The 16472-nt window shown below is 35.5% G+C and overlaps 2 protein-coding genes across 2 annotated transcripts; one reads left to right on the forward strand and one right to left on the reverse strand.

The window, feature by feature from the left end:
* Positions 1–582: 582 nt before the first annotated feature.
* On the forward strand, positions 583–5254 carry LOC111048447 (NHP2-like protein 1 homolog; the record flags this gene model as incomplete). The annotated part of the gene is made up of 3 exons (XM_039429554.1): positions 583–709; positions 2635–2772; positions 5050–5254. Coding segments are annotated over 3 exons (390 nt in total), but the record flags the coding sequence as incomplete, so codon positions are not given.
* A 1423-nt stretch (positions 5255–6677) lies between these two features.
* On the reverse strand, positions 6678–16264 carry LOC111048458 (meiosis-specific with OB domain-containing protein). Its single transcript, XM_022334347.2, has 10 exons — positions 16181–16264; positions 14679–14827; positions 14381–14506; positions 13709–13784; positions 12569–12761; positions 11320–11473; positions 10469–10660; positions 9214–9358; positions 8093–8285; positions 6678–7422 (listed from the first exon to the last, which is right to left on the reverse strand). Exons 2-10 carry the CDS (start codon positions 14809–14811, stop codon positions 7231–7233), a joined length of 1404 nt encoding a protein of 467 aa, XP_022190039.2. The 5' UTR covers positions 14812–14827; positions 16181–16264; the 3' UTR covers positions 6678–7230.
* Positions 16265–16472: the final 208 nt, after the last annotated feature.

Consider the following 16472-nt stretch of genomic DNA (forward strand, 5'->3'; position numbering starts at 1 on the left):
ATCAGTCACTTCTCTAACGTTTCTGCACCTTCCAGTTCTTTAATCTTTAATAAATTTTTTTGAATTCTTGACATTTTAATTTCTGTATTTCATTATATATATATATATACTTGATGTCTGGGTCGTTGCCTGGGGGTGCCAAATAGACCGCGTCGTAGTTGTGCATTCAGCCGGGTCATCCGACCTAGAGAAAGTTATGTATGTCATATGTCTATGACAATGTTATGTAGGGTAGCTCAGTAGACAGCTTCTAGTTTACTTATTTAGTTGGAGTTGTTGTTTTTATTCACAGTGCTCAATCACAAATCTTTGTTCTGCTTAAGCTAGTTCTTTCTTTCCTTCCTTTTCTAGAAGCTGTTGTACTGTTACAATTTGAACATTGATTTGAATAGTTTTAACGATTTTGAAAGATTTTAAACATGCCATTCTCTCAAAATAAGAAAAACTGTAAACAGATTGATTAAGTAAGTTGAATCAACAGATAAACATCATAATTCCTTTTTCTTTCACTATTCAATGTATCAAGCATTTATTAATCATAACTTGTCTTTTTTCATAGTTTGAAATAATATATACGTTAATTTACAGGCTGATCAGGAAGTCAATCCCAAAGCTTACCCCCTAGCTGACCCTGCACTGTCAACAAAGATATTCAATCTCATCCAGCAAGCAATGAACTATAAACAGTTGCGAAAAGGAGCAAATGAAGGTAATAATATTCATTCAATCAGTTAATACACGTATAGTTATAGATTCGCAGAACTGTATATTATTTATTATATTTTACATTATTAAGTAATTTTTATTCGTATTAAAGGGTGTTTACTGGTAACCGCATGGTTTAAAAAGAACACTATTTTCCAAATTTTGAACAAAAACTTTATTATTTTTACATAATGTGTTCTACAAACTTGGAACTTTACATATTAAGTAAGTTTTGTTAGAAAATTACAAAAATTGAGTAGCCATAATAACATTGCGTAGGTGGCGTCCTTCCGATTCAATACATGTTTAAAGACGTTCCCGGAAGTTACGCCACAGAATAGGTACAGAATGGAAACTTGTAATCTAACCAATGCTTTTTACATGACGCAAATACTAGACACGTTACGTGACCTTGGGAAGTTCCAATCCTGGCCTTCTGATCGGCTCGTGGCAGTGAATGAGATCAATTGATCCGGATCATTAAAGTGATCCGAACCTACCATCAATACTATTACAATGCGGCGCTTCCTAACAAGATGGCGGATTTTGGCGTCAGGGTACTAGCCAAGTTTTCATACTTTATGTATACTGTGGTCACGCTTTGCATCTCGTAACAATGCTCGTGGAATAGATTGGATTTCTCTTCGAATGGCTTCCTTCAACTCTTGCAATGTGCGTGGTTTTTCAGCGTAAACATGCAATTTCATGAACCCCCAAAGAAATAAGTCCGATATAGTCAAATCAGGAGTCCGTGGGGGCCAAGGAACATCTCCAAAACGAGAGATAACTTTTCCAGGGAAAGCTTGTCGGACACGTTCTATTGAAATTCGAGCAGTGTGTGCCGTAGCCCCATCTTGCTGGAACCATATGTTATGCATTGCTATCCGCTATTTCCAAATAGTGGTCTGCGTTAACAGTAACTGCCTCTCTGTTATCGTTTTCAAGAAAACATGTCCCAATGACCCCAACTTCACTCATTGCACACCACTCTACCACTCGTGCACTGTTTAACGGTTTCTCTTGCAATATTTGCTTATTTACAGAACCGTCCAAATGAAAATGAGACTCGTCGCTCATGAGTAAAACTGCATTCTCGTTTTCGTCCAAGATTTCCATTATTTGCTGACAAAACTGTAGACGCTGTCTGTAATCATCAGGGATCAGTTTTTTGACATATTGCAAGCTTATAAGGATGGAAATTTAGGTCTTTAATCAAACCATAGAGACAGAAATGCCATAGTTTGAGGCCCGCTTCCTAAGCAAACGTTTGGAGCTCTCCAACGTTGCGACGCGCATATGATCAACATTCACAGGCGTATGAACGGTTTTTCCTGGTCTTAGAGGTTTCTTTTTCTTAGAGGTTTCCATTGTGTTCACATTATGCATCCACCTTAAAATTTTGTTACGATCCGGAATTGGTCTACGTGGCGGAACATTGAAGTGCCGGCGAAAGTCTTGCTGGGTCTGCTTCACAGATTCATTGTTGGAGTAAAACCGTCTCACAATAAAAGCACGGTGTTCAAGGGTCCACATCTTGAGTGTACCTGAAACATCCAACCAGCCTCCACACTGTATGACTTTCTCAGCTGTTTTTCCTCATTATTTGCCTTATATTACCTAATAAAAAACATGCTTTACCCGGTAATCACCCTGTATTATTATTTTCTGTGCTACTTTATTTCTGTATTGTCTGTATTCTTAATCCACTTCTGTTGAAATACTTTCTTTTAATTCTATTTTTCCTTTCTCCTTTTCTTAATTCTGTTTTATTTCTCTCTAATTAGTACTAGTATAACTTATTTGGAATTACTGTTCCATGAAGCTTTTTGGTAAATTTATTTTTGTGTCTAATGCATATTGTATTGCTTTCAAAATCTCAACAGGCTATATTACTCACTACTTTATTTAACAACTTCTTTTTGTTTACAGCCACCAAAACTCTAAATAGAGGATTGTCGGAGTTCATTGTTATGGCTGCAGATGCAGAGCCTTTGGAAATTTTGCTCCATTTACCTCTTCTGTGTGAAGACAAGAATGTTCCATACGTATTTGTGAGGTCACGACAAGGTGAGAGTTGAAAAATTCCCAGTGCAATAGATGATAATTTCAAAATTGAGTCATTTTTATAACCAGTGATCCCTCTATCAAGCTAACTTTGCTTTGCTAATTAATTTTCAATTTTAATGTGGCTTAAAAGTTTTCAAAGCAGAGGATTGTATAGAATGATGATATTCATTCAACTTACAGATTAAAAGTATCAAGACTATTATTTTGGTATAGTCTGGCACCTTCATTCCTTTCAAGCCTAGGCCACCTCAGTTTGATATGGCGGAAGGTGTGGCTTGTTCATCAATTGGGCTAGTCAGTCGGGTCAAGCGAGGGGTTTGTTACCACTGTCTGAAAAAATGGCTTTTGGTGGCCCTGAGAAAGGGCCAAGTTTGTTGCTGGTGGCCCTAAAAGGGACCAAGGCAGGCTAGATGTTTAGTAGTCATCGACTGGCGCAATACCACACCGCGCGAGGGTCCCGGGCAGGTCCGTCTGGTGCGAGAGCAGGCCGGCAGGGGCTCAAGTCAATGGTTCGCAGTCTCCACTCTGGTTTACCTGGGCTATGGAGAGGGCTGACCGGGTGATCTACTAGCCAGAGGTCGTGCCGAATCTCCGCCGGGAGGACCTCCTCGACCACTTCCTCATTTAGAAGGGGCCTTCGATCAAACCCCGGGCAGGCAGGGTCGTAGGCTCCCGCTGCACACACTCCGATGTCGGTTCGGCACCCAACCCGCGCATCCAGAACCTCGCGCCAGTTGTTGGGCTGGGGCGCTAAGTCTTGGGGCACAGCTGGCGCGGCGGTGTACAGCCTCAGCCTCTCCTCCACCTGGCAAAGCCGATGAAGGGCCCTCCTCTTCTGGACTCGGCGACCGGCTTGGTTCCTCCTAGGCATTGGCTGGGTAGTAGACAAGGAAGACACCTCAGGTTGCGGTTAGTCTCGCTGTGGTTCCCTCATTGGCCTGCTCGCTGCTCTTCTCCTGGTCTCGGTAGTGGTCTCGGCTGGTAGTGGTCTCTGGTAGTGGTCTCGGCTGGTGGTCTCTTCTGGCTCTTCAGTGGAAGGCTGCTAGTGAGCAAGTGCTCCCGAGGGTAGCTGAGTAGCCCCCTTTTATTCACAGTCCCCGAGTTCACCTGCGCTGCTATTGGCCGGCGGTGCTCGGCCAATAGAAACGCAGGAACAGGTGGCGGCAACTGAGGCGCACCATGGTGGCGGGTGGGTCAACCACTCATTTGGTTGATGCATGGCGTGGGGAGCAGAGCAGAGTGGCGGGCTGAAAGGTAGCGAACGCAAGGGAGGTATCAATTCCCCACCCCCCGTTTGAGGTAGCCATGGCGAGAATTTATTGATTGCAAAAAACAAGATATAATGTTTACAAAATATACAAAAGTGCCATTGGGCGATAATTCTACAGAAATAAGACCAGAAGGGTCTCCTCCAAGAGGTGGGTTGTTATACTAAGAGATGTTGCTGGTCGGTGGTTGGAGCCGGGCGTAGTTGAGTCTCGTACACCTTGATGGTCTTGTTGTCACGGGTGATCCAGTAGACAGCTCCTTGGTTGTGGGCGACCGTATATGCTGAAAAAGTAGTATTGAAGGTTGGAAGCATTAATAGTGTTTTTAATGAAAAATTGTTTCTGATGTCTTGTCGAAATGAAATAATGTCGAGGATAACATGCAAATGTAATCAAATTGATAACCTTCATCGAGGGATGTCTAATCACTGTCATGTCAAAAATAGAACTGAAATACCACTTTTACATTCCCTATGTTATATATAAGTTATTTTGAGTTATAAGAGATTCAAATTTCATTCAACTTTTTGTGTAGTTGAGAAGTTGATACTGTGGTAATTATTCAAATTAAATAAAAAGACTAAGAAATTGTCAAAAAACCACAGATGTTATTGATAGTTAGAAATACCGGTTCTTACACCATTGTCATACTCTGATAAACTCTGTTGTCTCTCTTGTATATCAGAGATTGACAATGGTGTAACAACCGAAACCGGTCTTTCTAACTACCAATAAAATCTATGGTTTTTTGAAAATGTCTTAGTATTTTTATTAAGTCTTGAAAAACTCTTGCCTACGTAACAGTATTATATTTAAATGTTAACGGTATTCTGTTCAAACGATATTAACGTTATTAGTTCTGTTTATAATTTGATATTCTGTAACTTTTTTTCAAGTAACACATCAAATCCACTATTGTGTTTCAATGTATGGATAAATAGATAAAATAAAAATAAACCAGATTTAGGTTCTTATAAAATTCAATTAATGGTTATTTTTGTATTTGCAGCTTTGGGACGCGCGTGTGGTGTTTCGAGGCCGGTGGTCGCTTGCTCTGTCACCATGAATGAAGGATCACAACTAAAACCTCAAATAACAGCGATACAGGATGAAATTGAGAGGCTCTTAGTATAAGTTATTCATTCAACCTTCTATCTTCGTTTTTTATATTACAGTATATGTTTTCCACTAGAGTACTTTTTAACAAATTCAAATTTCATTCAACTTTTTGTGTAGTTGAGAAGTTGATACTGTGGTAATTATTCAAATTAAATAAAAAGACTAAGAAATTGTCAAAAAACCACAGATGTTATTGATAGTTAGAAATACCGGTTCTTACACCATTGTCATACTCTGATAAACTCTGTTGTCTCTCTTGTATATCAGAGATTGACAATGGTGTAACAACCGAAACCGGTCTTTCTAACTACCAATAAAATCTATGGTTTTTTGAAAATGTCTTAGTATTTTTATTAAGTCTTGAAAAACTCTTGCCTACGTAACAGTATTATATTTAAATGTTAACGGTATTCTGTTCAAGCGATATTAACGTTATTAGTTCTGTTTATAATTTGATATTCTGTAACTTTTTTCAAGTAACACATCAAATCCACTATTGTGTTTCAATGTATGGATAAATAGATAAAATAAAAATAAACCAGATTTAGGTTCTTATAAAATTCAATTAATGGTTATTTTTGTATTTGCAGCTTTGGGACGCGCGTGTGGTGTTTCGAGGCCGGTGGTCGCTTGCTCTGTCACCATGAATGAAGGATCACAACTAAAACCTCAAATAACAGCGATACAGGATGAAATTGAGAGGCTCTTAGTATAACTTATTCATTCAACCTTCTATCTTCGTTTTTTATATTACAGTATATGTTTTCCACTAGAGTACTTTTTAACAAATTAAATAGTAATATTATCATTCATTTGTGCTATTCATTCGTTCAATTCCATCAACTTCAGTGATCAAGCAAAACTTTGTAAGTAATATTATTTATAACTATAAAGCCGTGTCCACACTGAACAAATGTTCGACATACATTTTCGGCAAAAATGTTTGTTGAGGGGCTCAGGGACAAACATTTTTAAAAGTTTGAACAATCATCGTTTGTCAAACAAAAATTATTGTTTTCCAAACATTTTCAGTTTTTGCTGTAAAACATAAACCCTGTTCTCCCCACTTACAAATATTTTGTTTGGTGACGCGTCCACACTGGCCACGGGCGAACATTGTTTGTCAAACATAATAAAATTTGCCCAAACTGTTTCAACAAACATGTTTGTCGAACATTTTTGTTCAGTGTGGACACGGCTTTAGTAATATTACAATTCATTTGTGCTATTCATTCGTTCAATTCCATCAACTTCAGTAGTCAAGCAAAACTTATAAACAAAATCAGGTACAGGTCGGAGTCAGACTCAGTTGAGTCAAGCAATCTTTCTGTGCTCCCTGTAAACCACTTAGAACTAATTCGAAATCTTGGCCACCTTCATTTGTGAGGGACAATGCTATCCTCATATTGATATCAGAGGACCTTTTCAAAGCCAGTAAACGTTATACTAGATTAAATTAATTATATGTGGTTATGGATATACTTTTGGATGCTACCTCTAATAAATTCAAAACAGCACTCCGACTAGAAAATTTCCATTTTATTTACAAACAATTTTTGTAACAACGATAACTAAATTTACAAATGTTGAATTCAAGGATATTAATGAGTATAAAATTTGCGTCTGCAACTTAATATTAAAAACTTCGTTAAATGAATACCTACTTGATGATTAATAGTAAGCTAAGCTAGAGAATAGGCCTATTGCTAGAGAAACCATTTTTTAGGCAGTGATTAATTGATTATAATTTTAAACTTCAAAGGTAGAAGACGATGAGAAACTTTAATTGAAATATAAAAACTAGAAGACAATGAGAAAATAAAAAATGAAACTCCTTTTCAACTCTTACTTGTTAATCAAATAAGTGGCTTTCTTCTTCTAAGATAAGATAATCTCTGAGTTATTTTTCTTTGATTTGTGGTCGCTTTTTCTGACATCTAATATTTCGATATTACTTAAGATATGTCTCCGATAACTATATTATTGCACACAATTCTTACTGCTTCCAATTGCAGTAGATTGGCATTGATTATTGAATCGAACATATAATAGAACACGTTTGATGATATGATTAGAACATTGGTAGATTGGCGGTCAGCTCCCTCCAGTCAGACACCTTTTCAATGCTCAATACCGAGATGACGGGACGAGCGAATTCCCTGCTCGCCGGCAAAATAAGAAGGCGGGCCTTGCACTGGGTCATCAGGAATTCCCATTTCAATTCAGTCTTCTTTTCTTCGGGTAAGCTCTCAAATTGAATCACCTGTTCAAAATATTTCGTATTTATTGTATGATATAGAAAAATGGTGTTTCAACAACATTGTTCTAGCAACATTTTCAGAATTTCACAAGATGACAAAATTTGGAGGTTTCACATTGTAGTGGAAATACAAAATGCTCAATATTCAGAGGTGATTACATTCAATCTGCATTTTAGTTGGGTGCAATTGAAAAAATCAAGAATGTGAATGAAAAAACTGTCCTTCAATGAGTAGCCATGTATTGGTGATAATATTCAATATGCATATCTGCATTTTAAGTTGGTTGCAATTAAAAAAATCAATGTGAATGAAAAAACTGTCCTTCAATCAGTAGGCTTGTATTTTAGCTATGGTAGTTCTACGATAGTTAGTCTCTGAAATATTTCATTGGCACCATGAAATATGTGTCAGATAAAACTTATTTTCTCATCAAAATCTCAAACTGTAAACACAGATAAAGCAAGAATTTCATTTGTCCAAGCTGGTAATTTAATGTTTCTCCAACTCGTACTCTACGACAGTGTGCTGAAGAAGATCGCAACATTTTTGAGTTACTTAAACTCACGATTGGAATATATATCCTTGTTCCTTGAATTGGATTTATTTTTTTGGCTGAACATTGCAGCAGGCCAAATTGACAAATTCCTTTATCTATTATTTTAATGAACTTACCGAACAGCCAAGTAGATTTTGTGCAGCATTTGAGGTGAGACGGCAATCACGCAAACAGCCAGTATGGTCGACCAGCGAAACTCTCAGGTTGAACACAGTCTCGCATGGGATGATCTTTCTTTCTGAAGTAGTCTGGCATTCAGGATCCTTGCATGTGAATGTGTCTTCCGGCACTTGCATTCCACAACCCTTGCTGCAAGGCAAATTAAAAGTAAATAACTTATAACAATTTCGCGAGATTATGCCATTAGAGTACGCATTCACTCTACATAGTGAGATTCACTCTAAATAATAAGATTCATGTAAGTAAAATAGATGCTTTTTCTTTTCCACATAGATGAATAGAAAATTCTTGACTTTTATTGTATTAAACTATTGAAATATTGGTCATCTCCAGGACAATAATACAGTTTCCAATGCCAGTAGACATTTTTGTAACAGTGGTCTGTGTTGAGGCCAATAGAATCATTCAGTATATTTCATGCTAATTAGCTTTCTACACAGAATAATACAGGAATGATCACTTTCATCATAGGAATAAATTGTGAATAATTAAATAGCTGTATTTATATTAAAACATATTAAACCCTCTTGAACAACCTTAATAACTGAGACCCGGTTGCACAAAAGCCTGTTAAATTTTAATAATGATTAAATGCCAAGAGCACCAATTAGAGAAGGTTTTCTTGAAAAGAAGGCTCCTCTGATTAATTCTCGTGGCATTTAATCACGGTTAAAAATTAACAGGTTTTTTGCTACCGGGTCTGAGAGTGGCAAGTAACAACTGGCTGGGAACTAGCCAGTAAATTGACATCAGCAAAAAAATTTATTAGCATGATTTATATACTAGGTGTTAGATATTGAATAAATAATACTATTCATATCAACCATCTTTATTTTAATACATTCAAGACTGAACTGTGCTTCTGACTTCTGTTTATCAGATTTCTGTGCTTCTGTAGTGAAATGGATACTTTCAAAATACTTGTTAAATAGGGTACCCCTAACAGTTATACCCATTTAATCCTTTATCAGCAATTGTTAAAGGAATATGTGAGTAAATGTAACTGCTGTAGTTGACTAATACAGTATTGGATATATGGAATAAAAATTTATCTCACCATTTTGTGACAGTGATTGGAGATAATCCATCAATGTCGAGGTCCTGGAGCGAAGCATAGATCAGAGCAGTCATATTTTCAAATCCCCCAGCAGCCGCTTTATTAGTTATCGACTTACAGGACATCACATTTGTTATGGTATTCACTGAAAACAATGCATACAGTACTAACAAATTAATGACTCAGAAATTCGAGATATTTATGAGGTTCGGTATACTATATTGGTTATATACTTTTATTGGTTAACTACTATAGTACTATAATAGTACATATTCCTACTTGTATATTTAGTACTTGGTTGGTTAATTAGTTATTATTACTTCGAAATAATAAGTTTAAAATTACCGTACTTTGAATTGAGTCAATAAAAGAAGACAATTATTGGCAATGATTGTAATAATTCAATATAAAATTATTGAAAACGACATTAAGTTACTTGAAAATTTTTATCAAAATATTCCTAAATAATAAACGCAATTTAATGTATTGTTAATATCTTTCATTATTCTCGACGCATGAATGCCCTCACTAGAGAGTACAAGAAGATACAGGAAAATCGAAGCCTGCCAATACATGAGGATATACAAGATGCCAATCAGAGCCGCCTGCAATCTCGTAAGCCACCGGTTAGGACGGCAATTACAGCCTTAGATTCAGGTTTCCGTTTAACTGAGGCCTGGCAACAAGCGTGGTCAGCAAAGCAGAACATTGACATCCCATTTGTAGCCAAAAGGCCACCAGGCTTTGATTTGCCTCGTAAAACATGGTCGGCATTGAATAGGGTACGAACTCATCATTGTAGATGTGCCTATCTGATGCATAAGTGGGGGAAGGCTGACTCCCCTTTCTGTGAGTGTGGAGCAGTCCAGACTGTGAGACACATAGTGGAGGAGTGTCCCAGATCAGCATACACGGGTGCACATGAAGATTTCCTGGTGGCTAAACCAGCATCAATAGCCTACTTAAATACCCTGGAAGCATGCCTCTAATTTCCAGGTCAAAAGTGACTAAGATATTTCCATTCGTTTTATATATGAATTTTCTATTGTTTTCTTCTTTTTTCGAATTTTGTGATCATAAATGTGTTGTGTATACTGCCATACGCTAAATAAATAAAATTATTCTCACAAAAATACTAGTTAGTAGGTAGAATTTTATAGTATTTCACAATGTCGTTTTGACCTGATCTCTTCTCTTGGCGCTTAATAGTAAAACTACTGCAATTAAATAGTGGATTGATTGAATTTATACTGACGATCAGGACAATTTGAAGCCAGCTGATCAATGAAGGCCCTTGTCTTGCGAGGTACTGTCTGTACAAACTTCTTCAAGCTTTGTGTTTCAGCTAGTGATGGATTCTCGGTGACAATAGTTCGCGAAGCAATACTCCCTGTCATGGTGGCTTTGTAAGGACTCCAATCGACCTTCAGATGCGCTATGAACAGTACTGTTCAACAGACAAAACACATACACTGTCAATGTTAATTTTTCTTTAATAAAAACTGTTTTATCCAAATAATAAATTGAATTTTGATTTATGAGGTGACAAGCTAATTTTTACGAACATGCATTGTCAATGTACATTTTTCCTAAGGGAAACCATTCAAATAATTCAAATCTTAATTAAGAAGTATATTATCTGATCCGTTCTTAAAAAGCTTATAGTATTTGGAAACCTCTATAGAGAAGTCCTCAAAACGAGTGGCCGCTACAATCAACAGGTATTCTGTTAGTTCAAGAAAAATATTGTTTCGTATAAAAACAGAATCTGATTCTTGATTTTCTTCAAGTCAAATTAACCGATTTCACGAATAACTTGGCTGTTTTTGTGAATTTTATGATTGTATGTAAAATTTCTAATTCTTGGCTCTCTCATCAAATTATCTACAAGAGTAAGAATATTAATTAATTTGATGATGGTGTAGTCATTCTTATATTTTTTTAGTACGGTAATATCTAACAGAATAATAAATATGTGTCTGTACATTAAAGAATAATGATTAACAACTATCATAAAATATTTATATAATGAGAGTAACATTATTATTGTGTACTTTTTAGTTAAGATTGGAGTAATAAATAATATATTGATGTAAGAATAAGTACCGGTTTCATGCGGAATCCAATTTTCGACTCTGTAGACATTGTCTGCGTCCCAGAGTTGAACTGAAAGCTTTGAGCAGCTCTCGTCAATCACTATCACCTCTCGTGTTTCCAAATCACGACCATCCTTCGACTTGATCTGCCTAATAGGATAAACCTGGAAAGTCAATTAAAATATTTGTTTTTTATCATAAAATAATATTTGTAGTTTTCTCATCTTATGTAGGTTTTTTAACAGTGGCATTATTCCAACAGAGAAAACAATATTATTGATAGAAATCGATCATAAAATATAATGATGATCGCGTTTTATCAATGTTAAGAGATTAGGCTTTTCATATACCGGAATGGAGAAGGAGGAATTAAGTATGGACCTGCCCTAGGGCAGAATGATTTTATAATTGTATTTTACAATTGCTTATTGAACAAGTAAAGATGATAAATTGAATGAAGAGCAGCCTGTAGCTCTACTAGCGTCGCAATACCGGGATTGTCTATAATAACCAAAATAACGAGTGTAAGAATGAAGGAAATTCGTTGTTGTTTTTTAATTAAATTTTCTCATGTTTACATTTCACGGGTTGGAGATCAATTACTTCTATAGTGCTAGTGCACGGTTCAGAAGTATGTGCTCACTAAAGCTTGGAGGCGACACCGAGATACAGCTCTTTTTTATCACCACACGAAAGTAATATTCATATTTAATTATTAATATTATCATAAGTTATATTTTTTAAATATCCATAATTATTTTTATTAGAGAGAATAAATTATTTCATCTTCAAAAGCAGCACTTCAGTGTGCTTCTTAATTAACAGAAAAGTGTGGCAATATCCAAACTTCAATCATAGGCAAGCTTAGTAAGGAAATTAATCGTTGTAGAGGTGTGCTTGGAGTAGTTGATTGTTGATATTTTTAATGAAGTGTAATATAAGGCCTAAACCTAATTATAATATTAATGGTGATAGATTGGTTTGAACTTAGGCCAGGCGCACACCAGTTAGTCAAGACAAGACACGTTTAGTCACAATACTTCACATAGTTGCTTATGACGCAACTCACACTGATTAGTCATTGCAATTAGACATGTCTTCATAAGCAACTATGTGAAGTATTGGGACTAAATGTGTCTGATCATGTCTTGTCTTGACTAGCTGGTGTGTGCCTAGCCTATGCTAACATTGTTATTCCAATGTAGTGTAATATAAAGCCTAAACCTAATTATAATATGCAATTTAAGAATTAATCTTACATTGTGGACAGCAACCAGTACATTGACGAACTTTCCACGTAGAACTTCATTGTTGGAATGAATGTCTTGGAGCAGAGTGACTTCACTGGAGGGCTGCGTCGGCAGTCTCAGGAGAGGTTGGAACTGCGCGCAGTCATTGATGTTGTGCAGTTTCATATCAGATGTCCTCTCACTGATCATCAGATTGAATTGACTGTAAAAAACAATACATCTGTTAATTTATAACTATAATTTCAACTTTCAATTTATTATTTGAATATAAAATGTAATAGTCACAATGTATAGTCAAGAGTTACATAACATATTTGGAATTCCTATTGATCTGCAAGTATCTGCTATTTGGAATCATTCATGGTTGTTATGTTATATAGCAATAGTATTAGAATATTATCATCTAGCACCTATATTACAATATGCAACTATTTATTTAATAATGCAATTTATTTAATTGCGAAACAGTTGATCTACTCGTCATAAATGTCAAAATGGAAATACTTCAGGATTTGAATCATTTATGAGAATATTCATATCATCCAAGAAAAAAGTCCTACTTTCAAATTAATATTGCTGAGAGAAAGCAGAGTCCGTGAAAAAAATCATTAATCCTCTAAGTGCCAGTTGCAAAACAGCCGGTTAAATTTTAACCGTGATTAATTTCACGAGATCCAATCAGAGTAGCCGTATTTTTAAAAACTCCTGCTTTAATTGGTTGTTGTGCAACCGGGCCTGTGTGTGTGTGTGTGTGTGTGTGTGTGTGTGTGTGTGTGTTTGTGAACCAATGGGTTCTCATTGTTTCTGTTATAGCTCTGCAAACAAAACTTCTTTGGAAAGCCAGGGCATAAGCAAAAACAAAAAACGAAAATTAAAGCACCCTGCACAAAGGGTCAATAGTAGCGTCCACTAGTAGCCAACGCCATTACACGGGGACATCAGCACAGTCCGAAGCCCCTCTCTCAGGGGCATCAGATGGATTTCCAGTAGCTGCTACCAGTGGCAAAGTCTAGGTTGACAACACAATAATTATTGTCCCTAAGTGCAAAAGGCTGACGGGTCAGCAATCACCACCTCCAATTAATTTTTCTGAAATTTATGTATTTTTTCATTTTATAAATTAAAAATAAAATTTAAAAATGAGCTTACCATGTCACCATCGGCTGAAACAGGTTTTCTCTCTCATTTGCTTTCTTGAAGATTGATTTGACATTGATGAGATCAACTGTGAATATAAATTTTAAAAAATCATAATCATTCACTATAAAGGCTATTCCATATACTTATTAATCCATAATGTTACTGTTTGTTATATATTATTGTATTTTTTAAATATTATTTATTAGCTATTTTATTCATGTGATAATGACGAATCGCAAAAAGAATTGAAAATCTATACACTGTTATACTATAGTCCGTAAAAAAATAATTAAAAGTTGAGACTTGGCTCTCCATCTGATTACAGGGTTGCCAAATCGTGTAAAATTACAAATTTCCAATTTAACAACAGAATTGAATGTATAATAACATCCCCGATATCCCAATAGTGTTAAATAGTAGTTCTGTTAAGAGTAGACCTCGATCATTTCTCTTGAAAAGATAGCATTCTCAATAAAATGCCATTCTGTAGAGAGAATAAGAATGTTGCAAAATAATGCTGATATCTGTTTAATGTATTAGTGTTCTTTCTAATTCCCGTCACGTAGAGATCTTAAGCTCTCAACCGCTTCATCAATTCTTCCTCAGGTGTACTTGTGAGTCAATGATTATAATAATTCTAAACTGATTTAAGAATTGCGGTAACTTGGATAATGAACTCACCAACATCTCCAATGTGGAAACTTGAAGATATAATATTCACATAAGCATCAGAGCCCCATACGGAAACGTTGGAGTAATGCGTGGGAGAATCTCGCACTGTGAAATTGAAAACGCCACGTGGTGCCTCTGAAAAATACAATAATTTGTCAAAAGTCTGTCAATCCGCCATATAAAAGTATGCGCTTTGTACACTTATTCTATGTTAGCGCTTGCCCAACTCAATTTCAAAAAACATAGAATATTATATAAAATAATTTCAATTGTTTCATAAATAATCATTCAAGTTTATTTCACTCACCATTATTTTTTGCAGGGAATATGCGGGGCGGTTGTTTTGCTATAATAATGGCTACTACAAAAATATTGTCTTGATTGGCAGTGCTGGGAGAAATTTCTCGCAAATACATCCGCTGAACTCCATTTGATGCCATTTCGGAAGTGAAAATTCTGTGAAAAGACAAAAGCAGCTAGATTTTAAACAGATAGAAAACAGCTAGTAGATTGTAAATTGCTATGCTAGAAATACAGCAATTATGATTGGGGTCTGTTGGTGGGAGAATAGATGACTATTTTATTGAAAATAAAAAATATAATTTTGTTATAGAATATAGTAGGTACCGGTAAATTATTAAAATTGTGGTGGTGAGAGAGGGGGGGTCGAAATCGCTTGGTCTGCGGGAGGTTGAACCACTACCTCTGTAAACGGAACTAACCTAACTAAAAACTATCCTCTGCTTCTCTTTACGGCGGTAGTGGTTGAATAGATCTAACTCTTGGAAAATTATAGCGCTATCTACCCTATGGGTTATAAATGTAGTTACTAGCGATATCTAGTTGCCAGATCGTTTCTGCCTTGTCTAATGTTAAAAAGGATAGCAACACGAATGTTAGCCTAATCAAATATACTGCCGTGTTAACGTGGACCTCACTATATAATATAGTATTTCACTTTGGTGGTCTACCAAAGATTGTAAAAAGGAGTTATGAAATTTGGTGCATTATTTTTTAGAGCATCGCCAAAACATAATAATATGCTTTCCAGATAAAGCATCACTGCCAAAAATCTATTTTGAAAAAGGTTTTTATTTGCTGAAAGTCATGAAATACTAAAAAATAATTACGGTACCGCATTGGGAAAAACAAAAATAAAAATTTGGACTTCAATGTGTACGATATAAATTTAATATTTAAAGAGGCTATAGATTCAACTTTTAAAATTTTAAATCATTGAAGTTTTCTTGAAATTTGAATCTTGACTACATATTGATAAATGTCACAAACATAAAAACACAGTCTTACTTCTATCCTCTTCTTATTGTATATAATATACTAGTACAAAGTAGTATAAGAATATGATTATTTCTATTTTTAAGAGTATATTTTAACTCACAACTGGTGACTAGTCTAATTAACTAGAAATTTATGAAGATTTCAAGTACCTCTGTCACAGGTAGGCTACAGCGAAAGGTAATAGTTCTTAATGCTAGACAATTGGAATCATGTCAGGTTTGTTATCTATAATTTTATAATATTGAAAAATATTTAATATTAATTATACTTATAACTATTAAATACAATAAATCGGAGGGAGTTTTTTTATCGACCGGGAATAAGCAACAAGTTAGATGGACACGGACTGCAGAAAATTGCAGAAGTTGTACCTAGTTGAGTTTTTCTATTAACTAGATATGTACCATATAGTATTGAGAGTTTTTAGTTGATTCAAATCAAAACAATAAATTTTATTATCACAACATGACAAATAAACTATTTTAGAATGTAATTCAAATAGTTTCTTACCTTTGCCAGAAAATTGCTTCACAAATCACAAACTTAAATTCTTTATTATTACTATAATCGAAAGGCGCTAAAGTATAGAGTATAGAGCACTATAGAGAGCTTACTAGTGCAATCCGTACAATAGACTACGCTGATTTCTAGTTGCTTTGTCGTTTACTCTGTACAACTTCTCCACAAAGTTATTGACCGATTCTACGATGAGAAAGTTGATAATCGTTGTTGTATTCGAAAGCATCAATATCATATTTACTGGATATGAAAAAGCTCAATTATTGATATGATATTCGGTACT

The sequence above is a fragment of the Nilaparvata lugens genome, chromosome 5 (assembly GCF_014356525.2).
Source record: "Nilaparvata lugens isolate BPH chromosome 5, ASM1435652v1, whole genome shotgun sequence".
In the NCBI taxonomy this organism is placed as follows: domain Eukaryota; kingdom Metazoa; phylum Arthropoda; class Insecta; order Hemiptera; family Delphacidae; genus Nilaparvata; species Nilaparvata lugens.